General features: G+C 36.5%; 1 protein-coding gene across 1 annotated transcript in view; it reads left to right on the top strand.

Annotated features, from left to right (window-relative positions):
- Window positions 1-19718, top strand: part of FRY (furry homolog (Drosophila)) — a gene marked incomplete at its 3' end in the record, with an annotated part of 67044 nt that overhangs the window by 45427 nt on the left and 1899 nt on the right. The window contains exons 27-33 of the mRNA XM_009574489.1: window positions 528-602; window positions 1640-1810; window positions 3932-3940; window positions 7644-7844; window positions 8390-8542; window positions 12118-12281; window positions 13486-13675. Of these exons, the coding sequence (XP_009572784.1) occupies window positions 528-602; window positions 1640-1810; window positions 3932-3940; window positions 7644-7844; window positions 8390-8542; window positions 12118-12281; window positions 13486-13675 (963 nt within the window). The remainder of the gene's footprint in view (window positions 1-527; window positions 603-1639; window positions 1811-3931; window positions 3941-7643; window positions 7845-8389; window positions 8543-12117; window positions 12282-13485; window positions 13676-19718) is intronic.

The following is a 19718-nucleotide window of genomic DNA, read 5'->3' as shown; positions in this document are numbered from 1 at the left end:
GATGCACAACATGTGCAACTTTCTAAGTGTTGTTTTCATGGGAAATCAGGTAAAAAGAATTCCTTGGAACAATTTTCCTAAAAGTGATGTTTGATTACCTTACTGATTTTGGTTATCTGCCAGTTAAAATAAAACCATTTAGAATAAATGTATTCATTGCTTTTTTTTATAAATACAGCAGGTTATATAGCAGTGACTCAGGCCCAATTCTGCAAAAAATAATTACGCATGTGCTTAATTTTAAGCTTCTGAACTGTCCTTTTGAAGTGATGTGCACGATCCAGTGTTTCCTTATTATGCTTAATAGAATTAATAGGCTAATTGAAAAATAATAAACACCAAAATCATTAACAGCTATTTTTATGTTTTCTTGTATGCATAGTTTCTCTGAAAGCAACCCTTTGAGCACTTAGTGACTAATTCTTTGGTTGATTCCTCCTAATTAAAAGTTGTTAATGTATGTTTCTAGCCACCAGGAGAACGGGTGGTTAAAAAAATGCTCACTTGAGAAACGTCTTGTTTTCTAGAAAAGGACAAAGGAAAAGCTGGTGCATGTCCTTTCTCTATGTGGTCAGGAAGTTGGGCTGAGTAAAAACCCTTCAGTAAGTAGCCTTGTATTGACCATTTCTTTGTTTCATTGTGTCCTAAACTTTGAAAGTGAAGAACTTTGTTTCCCAGAGTTGCATAGTTTCATGTCACATTACTATCATTGTCATTTGTACTGGCCCACGCTGCATTTCTCAGCGTATAAACCAGTGAGTGAATGGCCCTCTCACTTAAAGACGATTTACTTACAGAGCTACATACGCTTTTGCTGTGAGAGATCAGTGATGCTACAGGTTTTACTTATGCCATCTCAGTGGGCAGAGAGTAATGACCTCTGGTATTACCAATCTAGAGCCTTTATAAAATAAAAAATTAAATTACAGAAATAAAACTGGCAGGGGGAGGGTGTCTGATTTTTCCATTAGATAGTAGTTCTGATGTTACTTTTTAAAAATTAATATTATCCAGTGCCAGGAAATGGGCAATAGATCATCCAGGGTAGGAAGCTCTTAAAATAGTTATTAAATATTTTCTACAGAGAAAGGAAAATTTCTGAATGTTTTTGAATATGTTGTATGTCACTTGTATTATGGTGAACAGGTCCTTCATTTCTGCAAGACAGGGACCGTTTAATTTTTGCAACTACATTGCAGATATAATTATTTTTAGTAGGAAAGGAAAAATAATAGCTTGTTGTGTTTTCTAATCTTGGCATATTTTTGAACATCGTTTTTAACTAGGGATTTTTTTTATGAACTTACTATCTCATCCCCTTGACAGTATTTTCTTTGCTAAGTTCTCTGAATTTTGTTCCTATAAATGTATACAAACATCCAGGCAACATCAATCTGCAGCCATTAGGAGGTAGCTGTAATATTCTTGGACGTGTTCCTGCAGTATGAAGTTGTTTCTTTGTACAAGTTTAATCTGAAGGCACCTGTCCAACATAAATAATAAAGAGTGTTCTAAAAATACTCAGTGAAGGAATTAGGTGTGTACTGGAAATACAGTCTTCTGAATAACCAATTACAGCTTTTAGGAAGAAACAACCAGAGGGAACAGTTTGTTACAAGAGAAATCCTTTGAATTGTAGGTAATTTTTTCTTCCTGTGGTGATTTGGATCTGATTGAGCACCAGACGAGCTTGGTGTCTTCAGAAGACGGAACAAGGGAGCAGGAGAACATGGATGATTCAAACAGTGAACAACAATTCAGAGTCTTTAGGGACTTTGATTTCCTAGATGTTGAGCTGGAAGATGGGGAGGTACAGTATATTTTCTCTAAAACAGCTTTTTTATTAAAGCAGTTTGATATTCTTTCTACTAAACACTATACTCTTTTTGTAACGTAAAACTTTAACTGTATAACTATAAACTTAGTTTTGAGTTCAAATTATTTGTAATGTTCACTTAGTGTTTATTTCAGTAGCGTAACAGTAAGAGGCTACCACACCCTTCCTTTCTGAATCTACTTTAGGAAACACTGCAAAACTGTTACTGGAAGATAAAGCCTCTGTTCTAGTACCTTTTCAGTGAATTTACTTTTAAGTTAATTTATTTTAAATACAATTTTTAAAGGTCTAAATTGTTAACAAAAATATATTTGCTGACTAAAAAAACATAAAATGAAATTGTTCCAAATCTGTTGGTTCATGAGTAACTCTCCAAAACATGAATTCAGGCCTTTGGGCTGTTGTTACTCCTGCAACTGCTGATGAAACCACTAAAGCTTAGAGAGATGTACCTTCCACTCTGCTTAGGTGTCTGTGATTCCATCATTTCGTGCAGGAGTTAAATAGAACCCTGAGGGCCCAGATCAAGTCTTGACAGGTGAAGCCTGTCAGCTCACCTTGAGCTGAAACTGCTGAAGGGAAGAAGTTGAAGAACTGCTGAATTTTGGGGGGCTACACCCTTTAGCCTTGCTTATATCAAACTTGGAGTATTTCTTTCTATTTGGGTGGGAAGGGCCAAAAATGAATATACATTGCCAAACAAGTCTAACAATTTTGTTGCTATTTAAAAGTTCAGAAACTGTTAGCTCTTTTGAAGTACTTAAGGTGCAGATGGTCAGCAAACCTAACAGTTTAATAAATTGTCTTGTCATAATCTGGACTCGATTTTAACATGAATTCTCTCAGGCATCGCTCTTAGCCCTGAGAAGAACATGTGTACACGAAGAAATAATCAGTTTTCTCCCTAACTGAATTACAGTAGTAAAATAATTTTAAGGTGAACAGACCCCTCAGGCGTGAACTCATGTACATCTGAATTTTAATTTTTTTTCCAATGAAGAGAGAGGATGAAGGAATGGAAAGAGATGTCACAGAGTCCTTATTTTCCAAGTTAGGAATCTCTATATCAAAATATCGTAATTTGGGCTCACAGCTGCTCATGACTTTGCTTTAAAAAAAAAAAAAAAAAGCTCTTGGCATCAATGGTTGAAAACACATTAGCCAAATATTATGAAGGAGCTTTAATGTTCCAAACAATGATAAATGATAAAACGGCAATGCTAGGTTGTTTGTCAAAAAGTATACTGGCTGCGATCATTTCTGGGTCTTAAATGCTTTCAAGATATTACAAGGGCTTGGGACTGCAATTTTGATAAATACCACATGATAGTTTTTTGTCCAGTGAAATTCAGGAATTTCTTCTTTCTCTTCACCATATACAGATTATATATAATTGTGCAGAACAATTCTTATCAAAATGAGTTTACCTTCATGGACTGTGACCCTGCAAAGATTTGTTTTATATGTGTGGCTAATTTCAAGACTGAGGCCTAAATTAATCAATATACTAATTGTCTTAAGTCGGTCGTGGAACAGATACTAAGCTTCTCTAGTTTTATGTGAAGTAAAATGAAAAATGTAGTCTTTTACTTAATACAGTTTTTAAATTGCCATGGATCTGAGACCTTGCATTCCAATGTTTAGTCCAGACTGACTTAGTACTGTTTTAAATAAATAGATACTTTAGCCAAATTCAAATCTGGTTTAAGAGGCTACATCTCTAATGACTGAGTTGAAACTGTGTCATTTATGTCAGGTCTGAATTTGATATATTCATAAACATGAATAAAACAATGCTAGAAAACTTAAGCTAGCAAGAGCACAAATAGTCTTTCCAAAAAAACCATATGATTTAAACAGGCCAGTGATGCTTGTATCATCCCCAGACCACAAGATGTACTTGTTTGAAATTTCATGAAGATGTGAAAGCAAGTAATGGTTATTTTCAAACTTAAAAGATAGGCTGAAGAATTGAAGTTTCTGTGATAATATTAGTTAAAATTGTAGGCAATGTTTGTCTATGATGTCTTTCATACAGTAATTTTACATAGATTCTTTCTATTTGTTTTTCTGTCTGTTATATCTGCTACCCAGGAACTTCAGGTAAGAATGCTACTTGAACTCAGATGTGCCAGTATATGTTATGCCTTCTTGCAAACTTGTATTATAGAATAACATCATAGTTTTGTTGTTGCCCTCCCCCTCTTCAGTGTGTCCGTGGGTGGGTGGGGGGGTGTGTGCTTGCACTTCTGACAGGTGCTTCATTTTTTGTCTTGTATTTGAAATATTTTGAAGTCATCTTCAAAAATTCTGCTTCATTTTAAGTTTGTTTTTGACATGTTCAACAGTCTTCACAAATTTTAAAGTATCTTAATTCTAGTATCAGCATTTTTCAAATTGAGCCATTTCTCCTTTTAGTATCTTTGTGCATAAATAATATGTAGAAACAAAAGAAGAACTTCATTATTTATAATGTAGTAAAGTTTGGTCCATTTGTTTCCATAGGCAAATTATATGTAATTTCCAACTTTTCAGTTGTGGTATATTGGCTCCTGCTAGCATCTTGCTAAAGCTGATACCTGAGACCTCTTCAGAAAGTTTACATCATTGCCTACCAGCCTGAATTTAACTGAATAAATTAATTAATTCATACAGCTTAATTTAATTCAGCTGTATACTCGTACCAACTTTGCAGGACTCATTTACCCTGTGAAGAAAACTGAAAAGGCACATCAGTGGTTGCCAGTTTGGGACCTAAACTTGCAGTTTATCAATGTATAGCGAGAACTGAAATGATAGAGAATTGTAGTGAGTTGTACAAATGATACAAAAATCAGCAACAATGGTATTTTGCATATTCGTTTCTGATAGTTTGTACATCAGTTATTATGCAAACACAACCCCCAAAAAATCTTCCTTTCAAAATGCCTGTGCTCTAAAAGGTACAAATATATGGAGATAGTGCCTTACTATGCAGGTCCACAACACTTTTGCCTATATCCTACAATATTTGTGCGAATCCATTAACTTTGCATAGTTTGTCAATACAGTAAGGTAAAAACTTGTGTGAAAGAAGTTTTGCATGATTCTTACCAGCTTTATGGAGGAGCTACGCTGCTCTCCCCCACATAGAGTTACTTCCCTTTTTACTGCCCTTTCTGTGTCTTTCCTTTGCCCTGGATTATCATAATGTTTAAAGGGGCTGCAATGGCACGTCCACTCCTTTACCAGAGGGTGGTGATTGTGGGAAGTCCTATGTGGTACCTGCTCACTGCGGGCCAGACACATTTATAATATGTGACTGTTTTCTTTTGAATTGGTGTTGGTTACTGGTGACGTTTCAAGATAGGAGATAGCTTTGCACCGGCTGTAGATAAAAATGAACAGCCTCTCAAATACATCTTCCCTCCTGCTTGTCAACTGTGAAAGAAAGATTGCTTAACAGACTATAAAAACAACTCCATCTTCGTAGACATGTGTTGACCTTTTGTTTAAATTCAGTCTGATTTTGGGTGCCCCTGTAGCAAGCTTATGCTATACTGTGTTTCATCTCTCTTACCTTTTTCCCTCACTTTTAATTCACTCCCCCTTCTAACTGCATGCCCTAGAAGTGTCCCTTTTCATTTCTCTTCCTTTTGCTGGCTTCCTTCTTTAAGACATTGCAGAATAAAACTGCAACGAGAAATATTCCCATAGAGATGGGCTGCAAAGTTTACTGATAGCTGTACTAGGCATCATGAGGATCAGGATGTGATGATGGTCATCTTTGCTTGCTTGCTTATTGATGTCATTTTGTCCTTTGTTAGTTCAGTAACTGATGTGTTTCTGGAGGATGTCTCATTGCTGCATGTGTCCTCCAGCCTTTGTGGGGGAGAATGGACAGCCAAAGAATTTGTTAAAATAAATAACTGGGAACAGAACAGTCATTTTTATGATTTAATGAGACCTAATTTCTTAAATCTTAGATGTGTTCTGTTCTCTTCCCGCACAAAACTACTGTATGATCCCAGTCCCAGGATGAAAAGACGGGGTTCTTCCAATAATGTGTCGGGCTTCATAACAATTTCATGTTCATTTGCTCTTGCATATAGTGCATTCCTTAGTTCTACATGTTCTTGTGGATTACAGTTCTTGCATTTCTGGATTGTCTTTTTCCTAAAAAATACTTATTTCTTTTTTCCTCGTATTTGTTCATGAACGGTGAGCCTAGTGTCATGAAACGGAACTTTCCCTCTTTCTAAACATATTCCATATCCATTGCATTAAAGGGCAATGATGCAAAATAAGATCTATTGTACAAGTTTGTTGATTGTTAAGGAGGTAAGATTGCAATTGAATTAATTGCACTTACACAGTTTGGTCCCCATTCAGTAAACGTCTGAGTAATCCTGAATGGGGATTACTCAAGTGTTTAAAATTACAAATCTGCTTAAGGGACCTTACTGAAGAGAGAACTCTTTCTCTATGATTGCACATAATTTTAATCTGCATAAGCCCAGGAGATACTCATAATCATTGATTTGATAATAATATTTACGATTTTTTTAGGCAGAACTATATTTTTGTCAAATTCATATTTAAAAGATCACTGTCAACTTGAATTTTCAGCAGTTGGTTTGCTTGTTTAAGAGTGTTGCATCTTACAGAGTCTTGTTTTAAACAGTCAGCCCTGAACCTTAAAAAGAAGCATTTTTCTCTATAAAATTCCTTCCCATATTAATGTAAGGCTGAGGGCTTTCACCTAGATGAAGTACCCAAAACTGCAGCTGGATACTTCTGGGTAGATCCTTCATGCTGTGTAAAGCTCCTTAGGCCTCTGCGGGTCCATGACAGGAGCAGTTGTGGACGTGCTCCTGCATTTGCTGGAGAGGAACCTGGCTAGACTCGAAGAAGGGAGCAAGGGAATTAGCACAATTAGGGAAAAGGGATACAGTCCACTGGAAAATACATAAAGTAAACAAATGGAAAAATGGTGGAAAACTAATTGTCATTTTTATACATGAGAGAAATTAAGTGATCTTTGTATCAGTTCACCAGCCTAACAAATAGTTATGCAATTTGCTTAATGCACTAGGCTTTATGTAGCTGTGCGTGGGATCAGAACTGAAAGTCAATGATGTAAAATGTTTGGTCCATTTGAATGTGTCCTTTTTAAAACGTGAAATTTTAGGCAATGCTAATCAGGTTATTCTCAAATTATAGTTTCAAATAATTCAAATAAATTCAAGTTACAAAAATAAGCAATGGGCCTAGAATAAAAGTTTTAAAAGGTGTGCTGCTTTAGCTATTACATTTTGTGTGTAAATGAAGGGTTCATTCAAATCTACTCATCATTGTGGTTATGTATATAATGCAAAGAATCTAAAATCTTTAACATATGTTTCGCAATTGAACCATTGCTATGAACTGTGCTCCTAATATTTTTAAACATCATGGACAAATCCTTTAAAATTGCTTCCAAACTTTTCTTTTGCCTGTCATTGCTCTACTGGTATTGAGGTGTGTGATTATGTGGACTTATAAAAAAGAATTCTTAAATCAGCAAATGCATGAAAAACATCTAATACTGAAAAGAATGAATCTTCATTTAACTGTCATTTCCATGCTTCCGCTCTTATCTCCAGGTGAAGTGCTGGAAAATTATAAATGCCACTGTTACATTATTGCTTAACAAAATAATGTTTATATCAAGTTTGTATTATATTTTTACGTAAAAATATTTCTTGAGCTAACTTTAATCTAATGATTAGTGGTTTGTATATGATGAGTTTCAAATCAAGGAAGCTGACCCTATATCTGATTTCAGGGTGAGAGCATGGACAACTTCAACTGGGGAGTACGCAGACGGTCCCTGGACAGCCTGGACAAGTGTGACATGCAGCTGCTGGAAGAGAGCCAGCTCTCAGGGAGCACGCCCAGCCTGAACAAAATGAACCATGAGGACTCTGATGAGTCATCAGAGGAGGAGGACCTGACCACCAGCCAAATCTTGGAGAACTCAGACCTAGTAAGTTGTAAACTTGCAATTTAAGAATAGATAGGGTTTTGTTTTTAAATAAGCTGGGCTTTTAGTTTCCTCTCGCCCAGGTGCAATCTAATCAGCTGAAATTGGGGGGTGGCATTCAATGCGGTGTTTTGTCGCTGCTTGATTTTCCCTTATTTGCAAATGTAAACAGGAATTTTAAAGCGAAGTTTGAAACACAAGAAGCATCAGATATGATCATTTGCCCTTTTTTCCGCAAATTACTATGTGACAATTTTGCACAAATGGCCAGTAGTTAATCTTTCTGATGCATCTAATACTTAAAGAAATAGGACAAGACTCCAGTTTGGTAAACTGTGTCAGGTTTTCATTGTTCACTTCTGGGATGTTTGCATACAATTTTTATGATAGAAGCATTGAAAGGGTTATAATATGCCTGTATGTACAAACTAAGAAAGCCACCGTAGCTGCCCTTTAAGACAATGTCTGCTTTGCATGTTCATAAAAGCAGTGTGTGGTAGGGTAGCTGTATACCCAGTTCTTCTGTGCTTTTGTTGTCTTTTAAACAGATTATTTCATCTGAGGATACAAATCATATTGATTCACTGTCTACATCATGTGACACAACCTCAGCAGACCCTCATCATTTTAATATAGGAACGTCTAGCTTTGATGTGTCTTTACCTGATATGAATAATCTCCAAGTATCTGAAGGATCCAAGGTGAATACATTTTTACTTTCAACTGCAGAGTATTTTATATAACACTTCTACAGGTTTATTTTACTTACACTTTTGTGAAGAGTTTGATATGTGGAAGCACGTACACTCTGACTTTCTGTATAAAATGGCATAGTACAATACATTCATATGCACTTCCATACCCTTTCCTTTCTACTTGTACTTCCTTTATTAAAAGATTTTATTTATTGTTTCTTAAGTATATTGCACTGCATATGCACTGAGATACTACAAGCTCATTGGAAGAAAAATTCATGAACAGGTTACAAGTTACAACCCTAAGGGAATACTCTTTTGTTCTTCATGCTGATTTAAAAGACCAATATGCCAACTCATGTGGTGGGTGTAATGCGTGTATTCTCTGAGATTTTTTTGTATGTGGGAACCTATTGTACAGTTGCGTGCACTGGATTCAGTTCTTGCCTTTTGGCAGACACTCAGAAATTTTAAATTCATGACCACAAGATTAAGCCATCTGGGGTGGGGGGAGGCAAGATTTGCAAGGATACAACCACCACGTTCAGCCCAGTTTATTTCAGACAATTGTATCAGAAGATTAATATAATGTAAGGTTGGTAAATAATTATCAATGTGGGGACAGTTTCTTTAATTTTCTGTTTAATAATATTTACTTGTGGGAGATCAGGTGAACGTACTCCTCTCACTGTCTCTCCAGAAATATAATTGGGGGTGAGGTGGGGTGGGTCAGTGGCTTTATGACACTGTTGCCTTACCAGTACAGCTTTCTCTGTCATGTCTGAATTGGGTGGCTTCTGCAGACTGGGGCAGGGGAAGAATATAGTTGTCTTGTGTAATCATCAGCTTTCATTCCAGTTCTTGCCGTTGGTCCCCTCCAAATGCAGCCACACAAAAAACTGATACAGTACTGCTAGCACTGCATATAACAGAAGTACTGGAAACGTCTAGTGAAGAGGTCATAAAAAAGGAGTTTGGAATTGTGCTGAATATTGAACGAATTGTTTGTGTCAGAAACCTCCCCAGGAAGAAGAAAGGACAGGAGGAGGGAAATGTGGTTAAGGATAGGAAAGGAGGGGAACCTCTCAAAATAATAGTTGTGGAAAAGATAAACTTATTATCATTTGTCAAAACAACTGTTGATAGACGAGTTACCACATAACAGCTATAAGCAGCAGAAGTTGGCAGAATTTCAGTTCAGGAAGCTGCAGTCAGAACAGATACTTTTGCTGGTGGTGACTGTGGCTGATCGCATGCTCGCAGCTGCAGTAGCTATTGGTATGTACATTAAGAATTGCAAATCAGAATTCATGAGTTTCATATATACCTGGGGTTTTAGAATCTTTACTGTGAAAATTTCTTTAAAGTCCCAGTACCCATGCAGTGTTCATCAAAAAATGAAAAGCTTTGGAAAAAGTAAATAAGTGAAGAATGTAAAATCACAGCAGTTTCTTGTGGGTTTGACAGGCAAATTCAGCTAGTCCTGACACAGGTTTGATATTGGTGAAATACATAACCCAAGTTGACAGGGATTTGCCAATGTTACAACGATGTTTGAATTGATAACTTTACACATAATGCTTTCTTAGTGGTTTTTGCCTCAAAGATATTTTCTTCTAGTATGCATACTTCTGTATTTTTACTCAAAACAAATTGGAGTCAGTATAAACAAAGTTAAAATGCCTGGGTTTATATTTATTTTAAGGAAGAAGTAATCCAATTTTTAGTCAGAAAACTTGAAATTTGCACCTAAATAATTTTTACTTAATTTGATAACACAAAATCTGAGCTCTTTCCTGTTTCTCTTTTCCTCTGACTTCTTATTTTCAGAGAGCTGATGGTATGTCAGCAATGCAGAAGAAATTTTTGTTACTTTTTTAGTGCTGTACAAAAATGTTTAGTTGTGCATCATAAGCAAAAACAAAAATATTACCTCAACTTTTAAATAGATGCAGTAAATGAGAGCAACAGGCTGATTAAGTAGGCCTTTTCTCAAATGTTTCACTGCCAAAATCCAGGTATTATTGTTAACGGCACAAAATTACTTAAACTTATTTTCTATTAAAGATAGTGATCACAATAATTAAGATAGTATTTAGAAGGGATTAGAAGGCAGTGATGGATAATGCTACGAGGGATACACAGATTCAGATGATGCTATTTTATATTTTTTTCAAATTATCTAAACTCACTGATTTCTGGAAGTGTACTCCAATCCTGCATGAATATTCGGAGTCCACTTTTTTATTTTGCTTTTTAGACATCGTATTGGACTCCAGTGGATGGGAGGTGTTTGCTTCCTCTTTCTTCCTCCCTTACCCTATCCCATCAAAATGTGTTTTCCTCATACAAACACTGTCATTGCAGTGAACAAACCAATGGTTCTTTCAAGCTAATATTTCATATTTGAAAGCGGTTAATGCTAACTACTTCTTGAAGAAGCATGAAACATTTACGCTTCTTGCCAACTGCTCTGGTTCCTATTCTGGTAATTCAGCCGTATAGCTTTCAACTCTCTTTTCAAGATGGTTTGTGCTCTGATTCATTTCATCCACCCTGGACTCAGAAATATTCCTGTCCCTTTCGCTTTGAAAACAAAACAAACCAAAAAACCTTTCTCCTACTTAATTTCTGATCCTGTCCTTTCTGATGTAAGTCTTGTTTAATTTTTAGAAATGCAAATCCCCAGAATTTATCTGTAGGATCCAAGCAGGTCTGGTAACCTGCAGAGGGCCACTTTTCTCTTTTAATTCCACTTGCCATGGATTTCCCTCCCTACCAGCTCCCAACACATGTATGTACATGCACATATGCATATGTGCACAAACACACACCTTATGAGATACCCCAAACAGAAAAGATAAAGAGTTTGAGCTACCCACTGCAGTCATCCCTACAGGAACTGCTTTGCAGGATGCTATGGATGATGCAGACAAAAGCCAAAAGATCAAAACTGAAACAAAATTTGTTCAGACTAAAAATGCAAGAGAAATTGGAGAGTTTCAAAAAGAAATCAAGATCTTTAGGTGCTACTGGATGAAAAAGGAAGGAAATGATAGAAGCATAATCCTTTTAATGACCTGTAGAATGCTTTGGATTCCTCTTAAATGGAAGTTATTATATAAATGACATGCTAAAAATAATTCTCAATTCTAAACACGCATATAGTCTTCCAGACAGTGATTGTTTTCAATATATTTTGAGAGGCTTTAATACACTCTTGGACACTATAAAGTGATAAGTGACAAGGGCAGCCTGACAGTAACAAGAACCCTATTGTTTTTCCTGAAAAAATACTTCCCTGCCATGTCGCCAAATGCATTGAAATCTGAAATTCTTTGCTAGACAAATTAAGTTGAAGAAACGCCTTAAAAATAATATTGATCCAAGACATCAAGTTAAGCAAATACAGTATTTTTGAAGAAGCATAACTTGATTCATGTCATTTATAATCTGTGGCTTTATACCTGTGCAATTTAACATGTTGTCAGGTGGGTTTTTTCATTAAATGCTTTCTATTTATTAGTGGAATTAACTTATTAATTTGCTGTTTTCTAAGACATCATCATTCACTCCCCTAGGTTGAAGCTGTACATGAAGAACCAGATACAGCAGTCCATGAAGATGACCTTTCGGGGTCTACAAATGAACTCCCTGGAGCATTTGAATGCAGTGATAGCCTTAGTCTGGATATGACAGAGACTGAAGAGAAAGTTGACAGGCTGGAACAATTTGCTCTTGCTAGGTACTTGTGTATGCTATTACTCATAAAAGTTCTTTTACACTGTACAACAAAGTGGTAACAAGGTGTTAGTTAATGGAATGGCTGTTTCGGCCACAGGAGTTACAAAATTCTCATGAGTTTAGAGCAGTGAGAAGACAATGCCCTAATTACCTGCATAATTATCGCACAACTCACAAAAACCCTAAGATTTTCCTTCTAGGAAAAACAAGTTATGATTTGTTCATACATCTATGCAGTTAGTCATTATATATGTAATATATTTAATGAAAAGAAAAAAAAGGATTTTTAAAGATTCGCAGTAATGGAAATACTGCTTGGTTAGCTGTTCAACAGATCAGCCATGTATTCATCCATCTGATTTCTTATGGGTCATAAGGAAGTCATAATATTGTCAAAGATCCCATCTGCATACTCTTGCGGCTGCCGATAAGAGTGGCTGGACCCCAGTATATGTTGCAACAGAGCACCAAGATTTTTCCATGCCTTATGGAGCTCTTTCAGATTTTGAATGCTGAGTTAGACTGCAATTAGCCCGTATTTGTGGAAAGGAAAGGAAAGGAATGAGGATATATAAAGAAGCCCTCTCTCTGTCTGTGTGCCACATGTTTCAGAATCACAGTTCCTGTTCTTGGGAGCCATAGGAAGTATTTCTCCATCCCAAAGGATAATATACAAGATCAAGTGGCTTAGTACCCTTTAAAAATGGTAGTCAGCCTGTTTTGCTGACCATGAGTGCCAAAATAACGCTCTGTCCTAGGAACAGTGTGGAGAAGGGATGTATCTTCTCCAATTCATTACATTGGGGGGAAACCAAACAGGTCAGTATATATAATGTTTGTACAGGCTGAGATTATTTTCAGTACTTACTATTATAACCAAGTTTTCCTAGAAGAGGAGTTTTTCTTCACGGGTTCTATCCTCCTTCTTCCTACAAACAATGGTACGATAAAACAATTCAGGTATTCTGGAATGGAGGAAGATAGATGATAATGGCCTGAAGACAGGGATTTGGATTTGGAGGAATCCAAATTTTCTCACTGTAGCCAATATCTTGCCAGCTTCAAAAGGAATTTGAAAGTTCATGAATATTTTTAGAAAGGTGCTGTAATTGGTCCTGTGATTATAACTCTCTGTTATAGTGTATTTTATCTGCCATCTTCTTGGTATTCTCCTTTCATTAAGTTGGTTTTTTTTTTTCCTTCAGCTTTGGAGATGTTGATCGAAATGCCTCGCCTCCTCCCTCACCATTTTTTTCTGCCATCCTTGCTGCATTTCAGCCAGCAGCATGTGATGATGCAGAAGAAGCCTGGCGTAGTCATATCAACCAGCTCATGTGCGACTCTGATGGTTCCTGTGCAGTTTATACATTTCATGTGTTCTCTTCCCTGTTTAAGGTGAGAAAATAAGTTTAAGATACAAAATCAAAATGTTTCGATTGTGTGTGGCTATTAGGATGGTTCTTGATAGTAGTACTGGTAATGAACTACTAGGTATATAACCGTTGTAATTTTGCATGCTGCAGAATTGTCATGGTAGATTTTCATGCAGAACTGTCTTCTAGGACCAGTTTTGTCATAAAAATAGTATGTATCTCATACTTGCAGGTTTGGAGATAACATTATAAAACATGGATCCACTTTAAAGAGTATTTTCTTCAGTACTTTACAAACAGCCTGAAACAATAACTGCAAGAGACAGGAAATAGCTTCTTCATCTCAAACTATTGTTAATCTGTTCTTTCATCTCAAACTGTTGAAACCTGACCATGCCCATGTAAATGTCAACATTATTAAATATTCTGTACCTAATCATCTGATTAGAAATACCCAGCTACCATCATGTAACATAAATTCCAGAGATTGAGTCTGAAGACTAGAAATACATTTCTCCTTTCTGAAACTGTGTGCTCACAAAGATAAACATCTTACAAAAAGATAAGAAAAAAAAAGGAGTGAAATGTACAAGCTGTTCTAAGGAATGACTGTCTGGTTTTACCTGTAATTAGTTTTAAAACCTTTTTTAATTGTTTCTCCTGCTTTATATAAGGCAGCTGCAGGTTGTTTAGCATGCTGCAGCAGTGTACACAGCAGCCAGGTGACTTCATGCAGAGTTTTAAGTACCCATTATCTCAGAATACACAATTTTTTATTAGCAATGGGTACCCCGCTAATAAATATACAATCTCAAGATCTTTTCGTATCTTTAAGACTATCATTATAAGAAAGAAGCTTCATACAGTAAGAATCTCTTCTCCATCCTGTTTCCTCTATGCTTCACCGGAGTTAACTGCATGTCTTCTCTAGCTGCACACTGTGTCCTCCTTTAAATGTTACACCGCTGTAAATATGGGTGCCTTATAGGCATTCTTTTAAACACTGATAAATAACCATTTGGAAGGAAAAAAACAGCGCTGACTTGAGTGCATGACAGTTCAACTTTGAAAATTAGTCCTGTGTTTCTTCATGATGTGTATTTCAGCTTTTTTGCTATTATGTCATTCCTAGAGGTTAATAGCCCTGTTCAAGTGTTCTGAGAGTTATTTGTCCTTTTTGTTCTTTTTGAAGAGGTGAAAAGGAACCGATGTCACACTTCTGCAAACTAAATAAATAATACTGTGTAATGCAAGACCTAAACATTACCTGTAAAGTACCTGCTTATCTCCAAATCCTGGCATGCACACACTACATTTGCTGTTGTGCTTGCCCTGTATTCAAAAGATAGCCTACTCATTTTCTTCAGTTGACACTGGAGGAGAAAAATACAATAATGATTTGAAAAAATTTTCAATAACAGCAAAACCTGAATAACAGTAATAAAAAAAAAAAACCAAGGTGTTAATAGTATCAACAAACAAGAATTTTCTAGCTGGAGTCACAGCCATATTTTTAGTTTATAAAATTGCTTTGTTCCTCTCTTCAGGGTTAAAACATAGGAGTATTATTTTCCCAGATTTTTTTCATAAGATCCCAGCTTGTCTGGAATTGTATTGTGTTTACACCGTCAAACTTTGCTACTCATCCGCTAACTTAAAAGACTTTTGACCCTCACCAACAGGAAGTTTCGGAAACAAGTCCAGTATGTGCTAGGCTTGCAACACAAAGTACTGCCAAAATATTTAACTGTGAAGCAAAATCCTTGTTTGGAGGAGCCTGTCAGCTAAATAATTGGTGAAGTGAAAGAAGTGCATTTTCCAGGGCACCTACATTTCAGTCTGCATCAAGTTAATGGTATCTTGGATGTTTGCCCACAACACGCTAAACTTGTTTAAAATTCCTGAAATTATTGAAGTACTTTTCCTGTAAACGACTCATAGCTCAGCAAGCTCTGGATTATCTTTACGGTTGCCTCTTTGTATTCCGTCAAATCAAATGTCTTCCAGCAGACCAGCCAGTTCCAAGACAAGTAGATTTGAGAGCTAGCAAGTAGTTTCCACAACCGAGCCCTTTTTTTACGAAAAGTCCTCTTCCCAGAAGAGGAAACCTGAGGTTAAGAAGAAAACGTTCTGAGAATACTTTGTTATTATTTACATTGACACAAAGCACACCGACTATATGCAGGCATATACCTAGTCATATTATGCTGGCGATTGGCATTATTCATAGTAGTCCCATTTCACAAAATATATTCTGTGTTCAGACCTTGCTTGAAAGATTTCAGCCACTGCAATCTGCACCCAGAAGGACATAGCTGAGATGATAACTTATTATAGAACTAATAGTCCATGTAATTGCAAAATAAATACATTTAGTGAAGAACTATGCATAGGTACCAAAGTACAGTCTCTCGCTGTTTCACATTTTAATACTTGAAAACCCTATTCAAGACTGTTATCTTCTTAGCTGTAGATTGATTGTTGCTTTTATGAATATCTGAAAAGGAAAGCAGTAAAGGAAGAATATGTTTTCTTGAATCTAAACAGTAGACTGCTCAGCTTTTTATGAAGCCATGCCTGAAATGCTTTGAGGAAGTTATTTTCATAAAATAAACTAGAACTGTTAAAATACATGAGTAGATGTGTGCTGGAAGGGACCTGAAAAATTCATGTTTCTTATCTTGCCCAGTACAGGATCAGCTATAACTTTCATTCGGTCAAATGTTTTTTAACTTTTTTCTCTAGACTGTTCTTAACCTTTAGGCTAAGGTGGAACTTCACAACATTGTTCCTAGGCAATATAGTCCAATGCTTAACTCTCTTTATCGTTTGAAAACTTCTCTTCCTGTGTTTTATGCCCATGGCTTCTTGCTTTATACGCAGTGGTACTCGTCTTTGCAGTTGCTGCTTATATTTGAAGACCATTACCATGACATCACCTACCCCAAACTTCTCTTATTTAACCTCAGTTCTTTCAACCTTCCCCATAAGTCACATTTTCTAAACTTCTTACTGTTGCTATGGGCTCTCTTCAGTTAGTCTATGTATTACTTGAAAAGCAAGAGCAGGTTCTGTACTTCAGCCTATGTTCTTATCAGCACTGACAAGAAGAGGTTTACTTGTTTTATAGAAGGTATTCCTGTTTAAAAACTCTCTGCTAACTTCTGTACAGTAGGATACAGTTAATTATTTTTCCACTTGTAACCCAATCTAGTACGCAGATCTTGTTCTGCAAAATTTTGTCTTCCTGATTATTCTCCATCCTGCATGTGCTCTGTGGATTGTTTCATCCTAGGTGTACAACCTTGTCCTTCTTTCTTTTCCCTGCACCACTTCTCCAGTTTATCGAGATCAGTCGGAATTCTAATCCTGGCTTCCAAGGAGCTTACAGCCCCTGCAGCTCAATCATCCATGCATTTAATAAGCTTGTAGCATATTCCATTATTCAGTGTTTTCATTAATTACTTACTTAGTGCCTGAGACAGTCCCCAGTGGAATCCTACTCAATTTATCTTTCCAATTGGACAGTGTGCTGCTGATAATTAACTTCTGAATATGGTTTTGCACACCTACTTACCTCTAGACTGGGTTTCTCTGCCTTACTTCTAAGATAGTAAATGCGTTAATATATAACATATCAATTGCTTCTCCTCCTAATAGAAAATTTTAGCCTTTCATGAAATTAAATAGTTTGATGTGATTTGTTCTGACCAAATCTGTACTGCCTATTATTCATCTCTCACATGTTCCCCCATTTCCCAAACTTTGTGTTTAATTCTTTTGCTCTTGTTTTTTTTTGACATAAGCACTTTCCTCAAGTTTTTTACAATACCCTGTGTTCTGTGAGTTCTCAAAGATAGTTATTATGGCTCCTAGACCTCTTTAGCCAGTATTATAACTATCATAGCATGAATTTCCCTAACCTACAAAGATGTAAAAATATCCAAGCCCTTACTAGCAAGATCTGTTCTCACCTGGGTTTTCATAGATGTCTCATTGTTACCTGTACACAGATGCCCTTTCTGAGAGCAATAAGGTAAAAGAAGGCATTAAACACATCAGTCTTCTCAGTAGCATCTGTTAGCTATTTCTCTCCATTGGCCTTCCTCTTAATTATTTCTAGTTTACTTCTTGACATTCACTCTTTCTTTTACTAGTTTATTTGGCATCTCCTTCTCTGATTGTTGTACCTACATTGCCATGCTATGTTTGGTACCCAAGTTAGTAATTTAACACAGTTTCACTTTCTGTTCTTCTTTTTTGCATGAGTATTTGCCTGAGTGAAATATTTGTGGTTTAGCCAGATGTATGTCTTAATATATTTTCTATCTTTCAGTGGTGTAGAATGTGCTTCTGCCCTCTTTTTTTTTATAAAGGAATGGCTACCTCTCATTATCTCCTTTCCCCATGAAGTTATTTCTAATGGGCTCCTTCCTGCAAATTCTGAATGCATTGAAGTCGGTTGTATTATTTCTGTAATCTGTCTCCTTCACTGCCTCAGATTCATAAACTCAGTCACTCTTCCCCAGGAGGGCATTGCATCACCTAAACAGGTTACCCAGAGAGCCTGAGGAAGCTCTGACCTTGGAGCTTTGAAGACTCAGCTAGAAAAAAACATGGCTGACTTGATCTAGTGTTGGGAATAGTCCCACTCTGAGTTGAAGGTTGGATCAGATGTTCTCCAGAGGTCCCTTTCAACCAACATTTCTTGGATTCTGCTCCATAATCTGACTCTCTAAATTTCCTTCCAGTTTTACGTTCTCAGCTAGCTCTTTTCTGTTGGTTAGGATCAAACCTACATCTCTTTCCTTTGCCAGAAGAGTTGTCAGCAACAGTTTCACTAAGACTTGGACTGAATCCTTCTTTTCAGAAGACATCATAGTAGTAAATCTCCAACTGTCACCGAGCCCTATGATTCAGATGATTCTGCTAGTTGCTCATAAAAATCATCATTTACCTGGTGTGGTGGTAATTGGTAAGAGGCCCTTGCCTCTACTACAAACTCAGTGCAGCAGAGAATCTGAACCATGTGCTGACTGACATGTATAGGGCTTTGTTTCTGTGTTGAAGTAAGATCGTAGAAACATATAGTAAGACAAGTATCAGTCTATCCAATCTTGACTGTATTCAGATGGCCAGTTCAGATGCTTTAGAGAGAGATTCACAAATAAGCAGTTATGGAATTGGTCTGTAGAGGAAGTTTCTCTTTAACCATTTTATAAATTAGTGATAGTGTATACCCCACCTACAATGTGAGGGCTTACGTAGCTTTTTTTAAAAAAATAATTCAATCCCACAGCTTCCATTATCAATAAAGTCTGAATTCAGCTCACCTGATTTTAGGTACTTAACTTCAAAGCTTGTGTAGGAGCAGTAACAGGCTATTTATATGTCTGTCATCCAGATTGGTATTTGGGAAGCCTTCTCTCCAGTGAGGCATGCTTATGATAATACAGGTCCTAACCTACATTCCTCAGAGAAATGCCTATGGTAACGTGGAATGAATCATATAAAAATGTTGCATACTTTTATTTTTAAAAATATTTTCATGTTACTCCCACCTGCTGAGCAGTTGGCCGTAGTGAGATATATTTTGGCAGTGAAACCCGCTGTGTATTTATCAATATCATTATTTCAGTTCCCGCAATTCTAAAATATTTTTATTTATTATTCACTTTATATACTAGTCACTGAAAAGAAAATATCAGCTAGATATGTTTCTGGAAGACTAGACTGGTTTAGAACTCAAAACATCAAAAAAAATCTTCTGAGAACTAATTCCCGGATGCAATGCAGTATTTCTGGAGTCCTTCCAAGCAGCAGAAAAGTTATAGTGAGAAGGTTTTTCCGACAGGGGGGAAATAAAAGTTTTTTTCTGATTTTTCCATGCTGCTGTTTGGCATTAGGATGTCCATTATATTATCTGATTAGCCACTTGACATGGAATGCTAACAAAACAATGCCCGGAATGGGCAGAAAAAGTAATGTGCTGATCAACTTGTTAACTCTGTACAGCCAAGAAAAAAAAAGCTACTTGTGGGTAAAAGGCTTTATAAAGATTGAAT

This window comes from Fulmarus glacialis, unplaced genomic scaffold, assembly GCF_000690835.1.
Source record: "Fulmarus glacialis isolate BGI_N327 unplaced genomic scaffold, ASM69083v1 scaffold36273, whole genome shotgun sequence".
NCBI classification, from domain to species: Eukaryota; Metazoa; Chordata; class Aves; order Procellariiformes; family Procellariidae; genus Fulmarus; species Fulmarus glacialis.
Note: the sequence above shows the minus strand (reverse complement) of the source record. Positions and strands in the feature narration are given on the sequence as shown.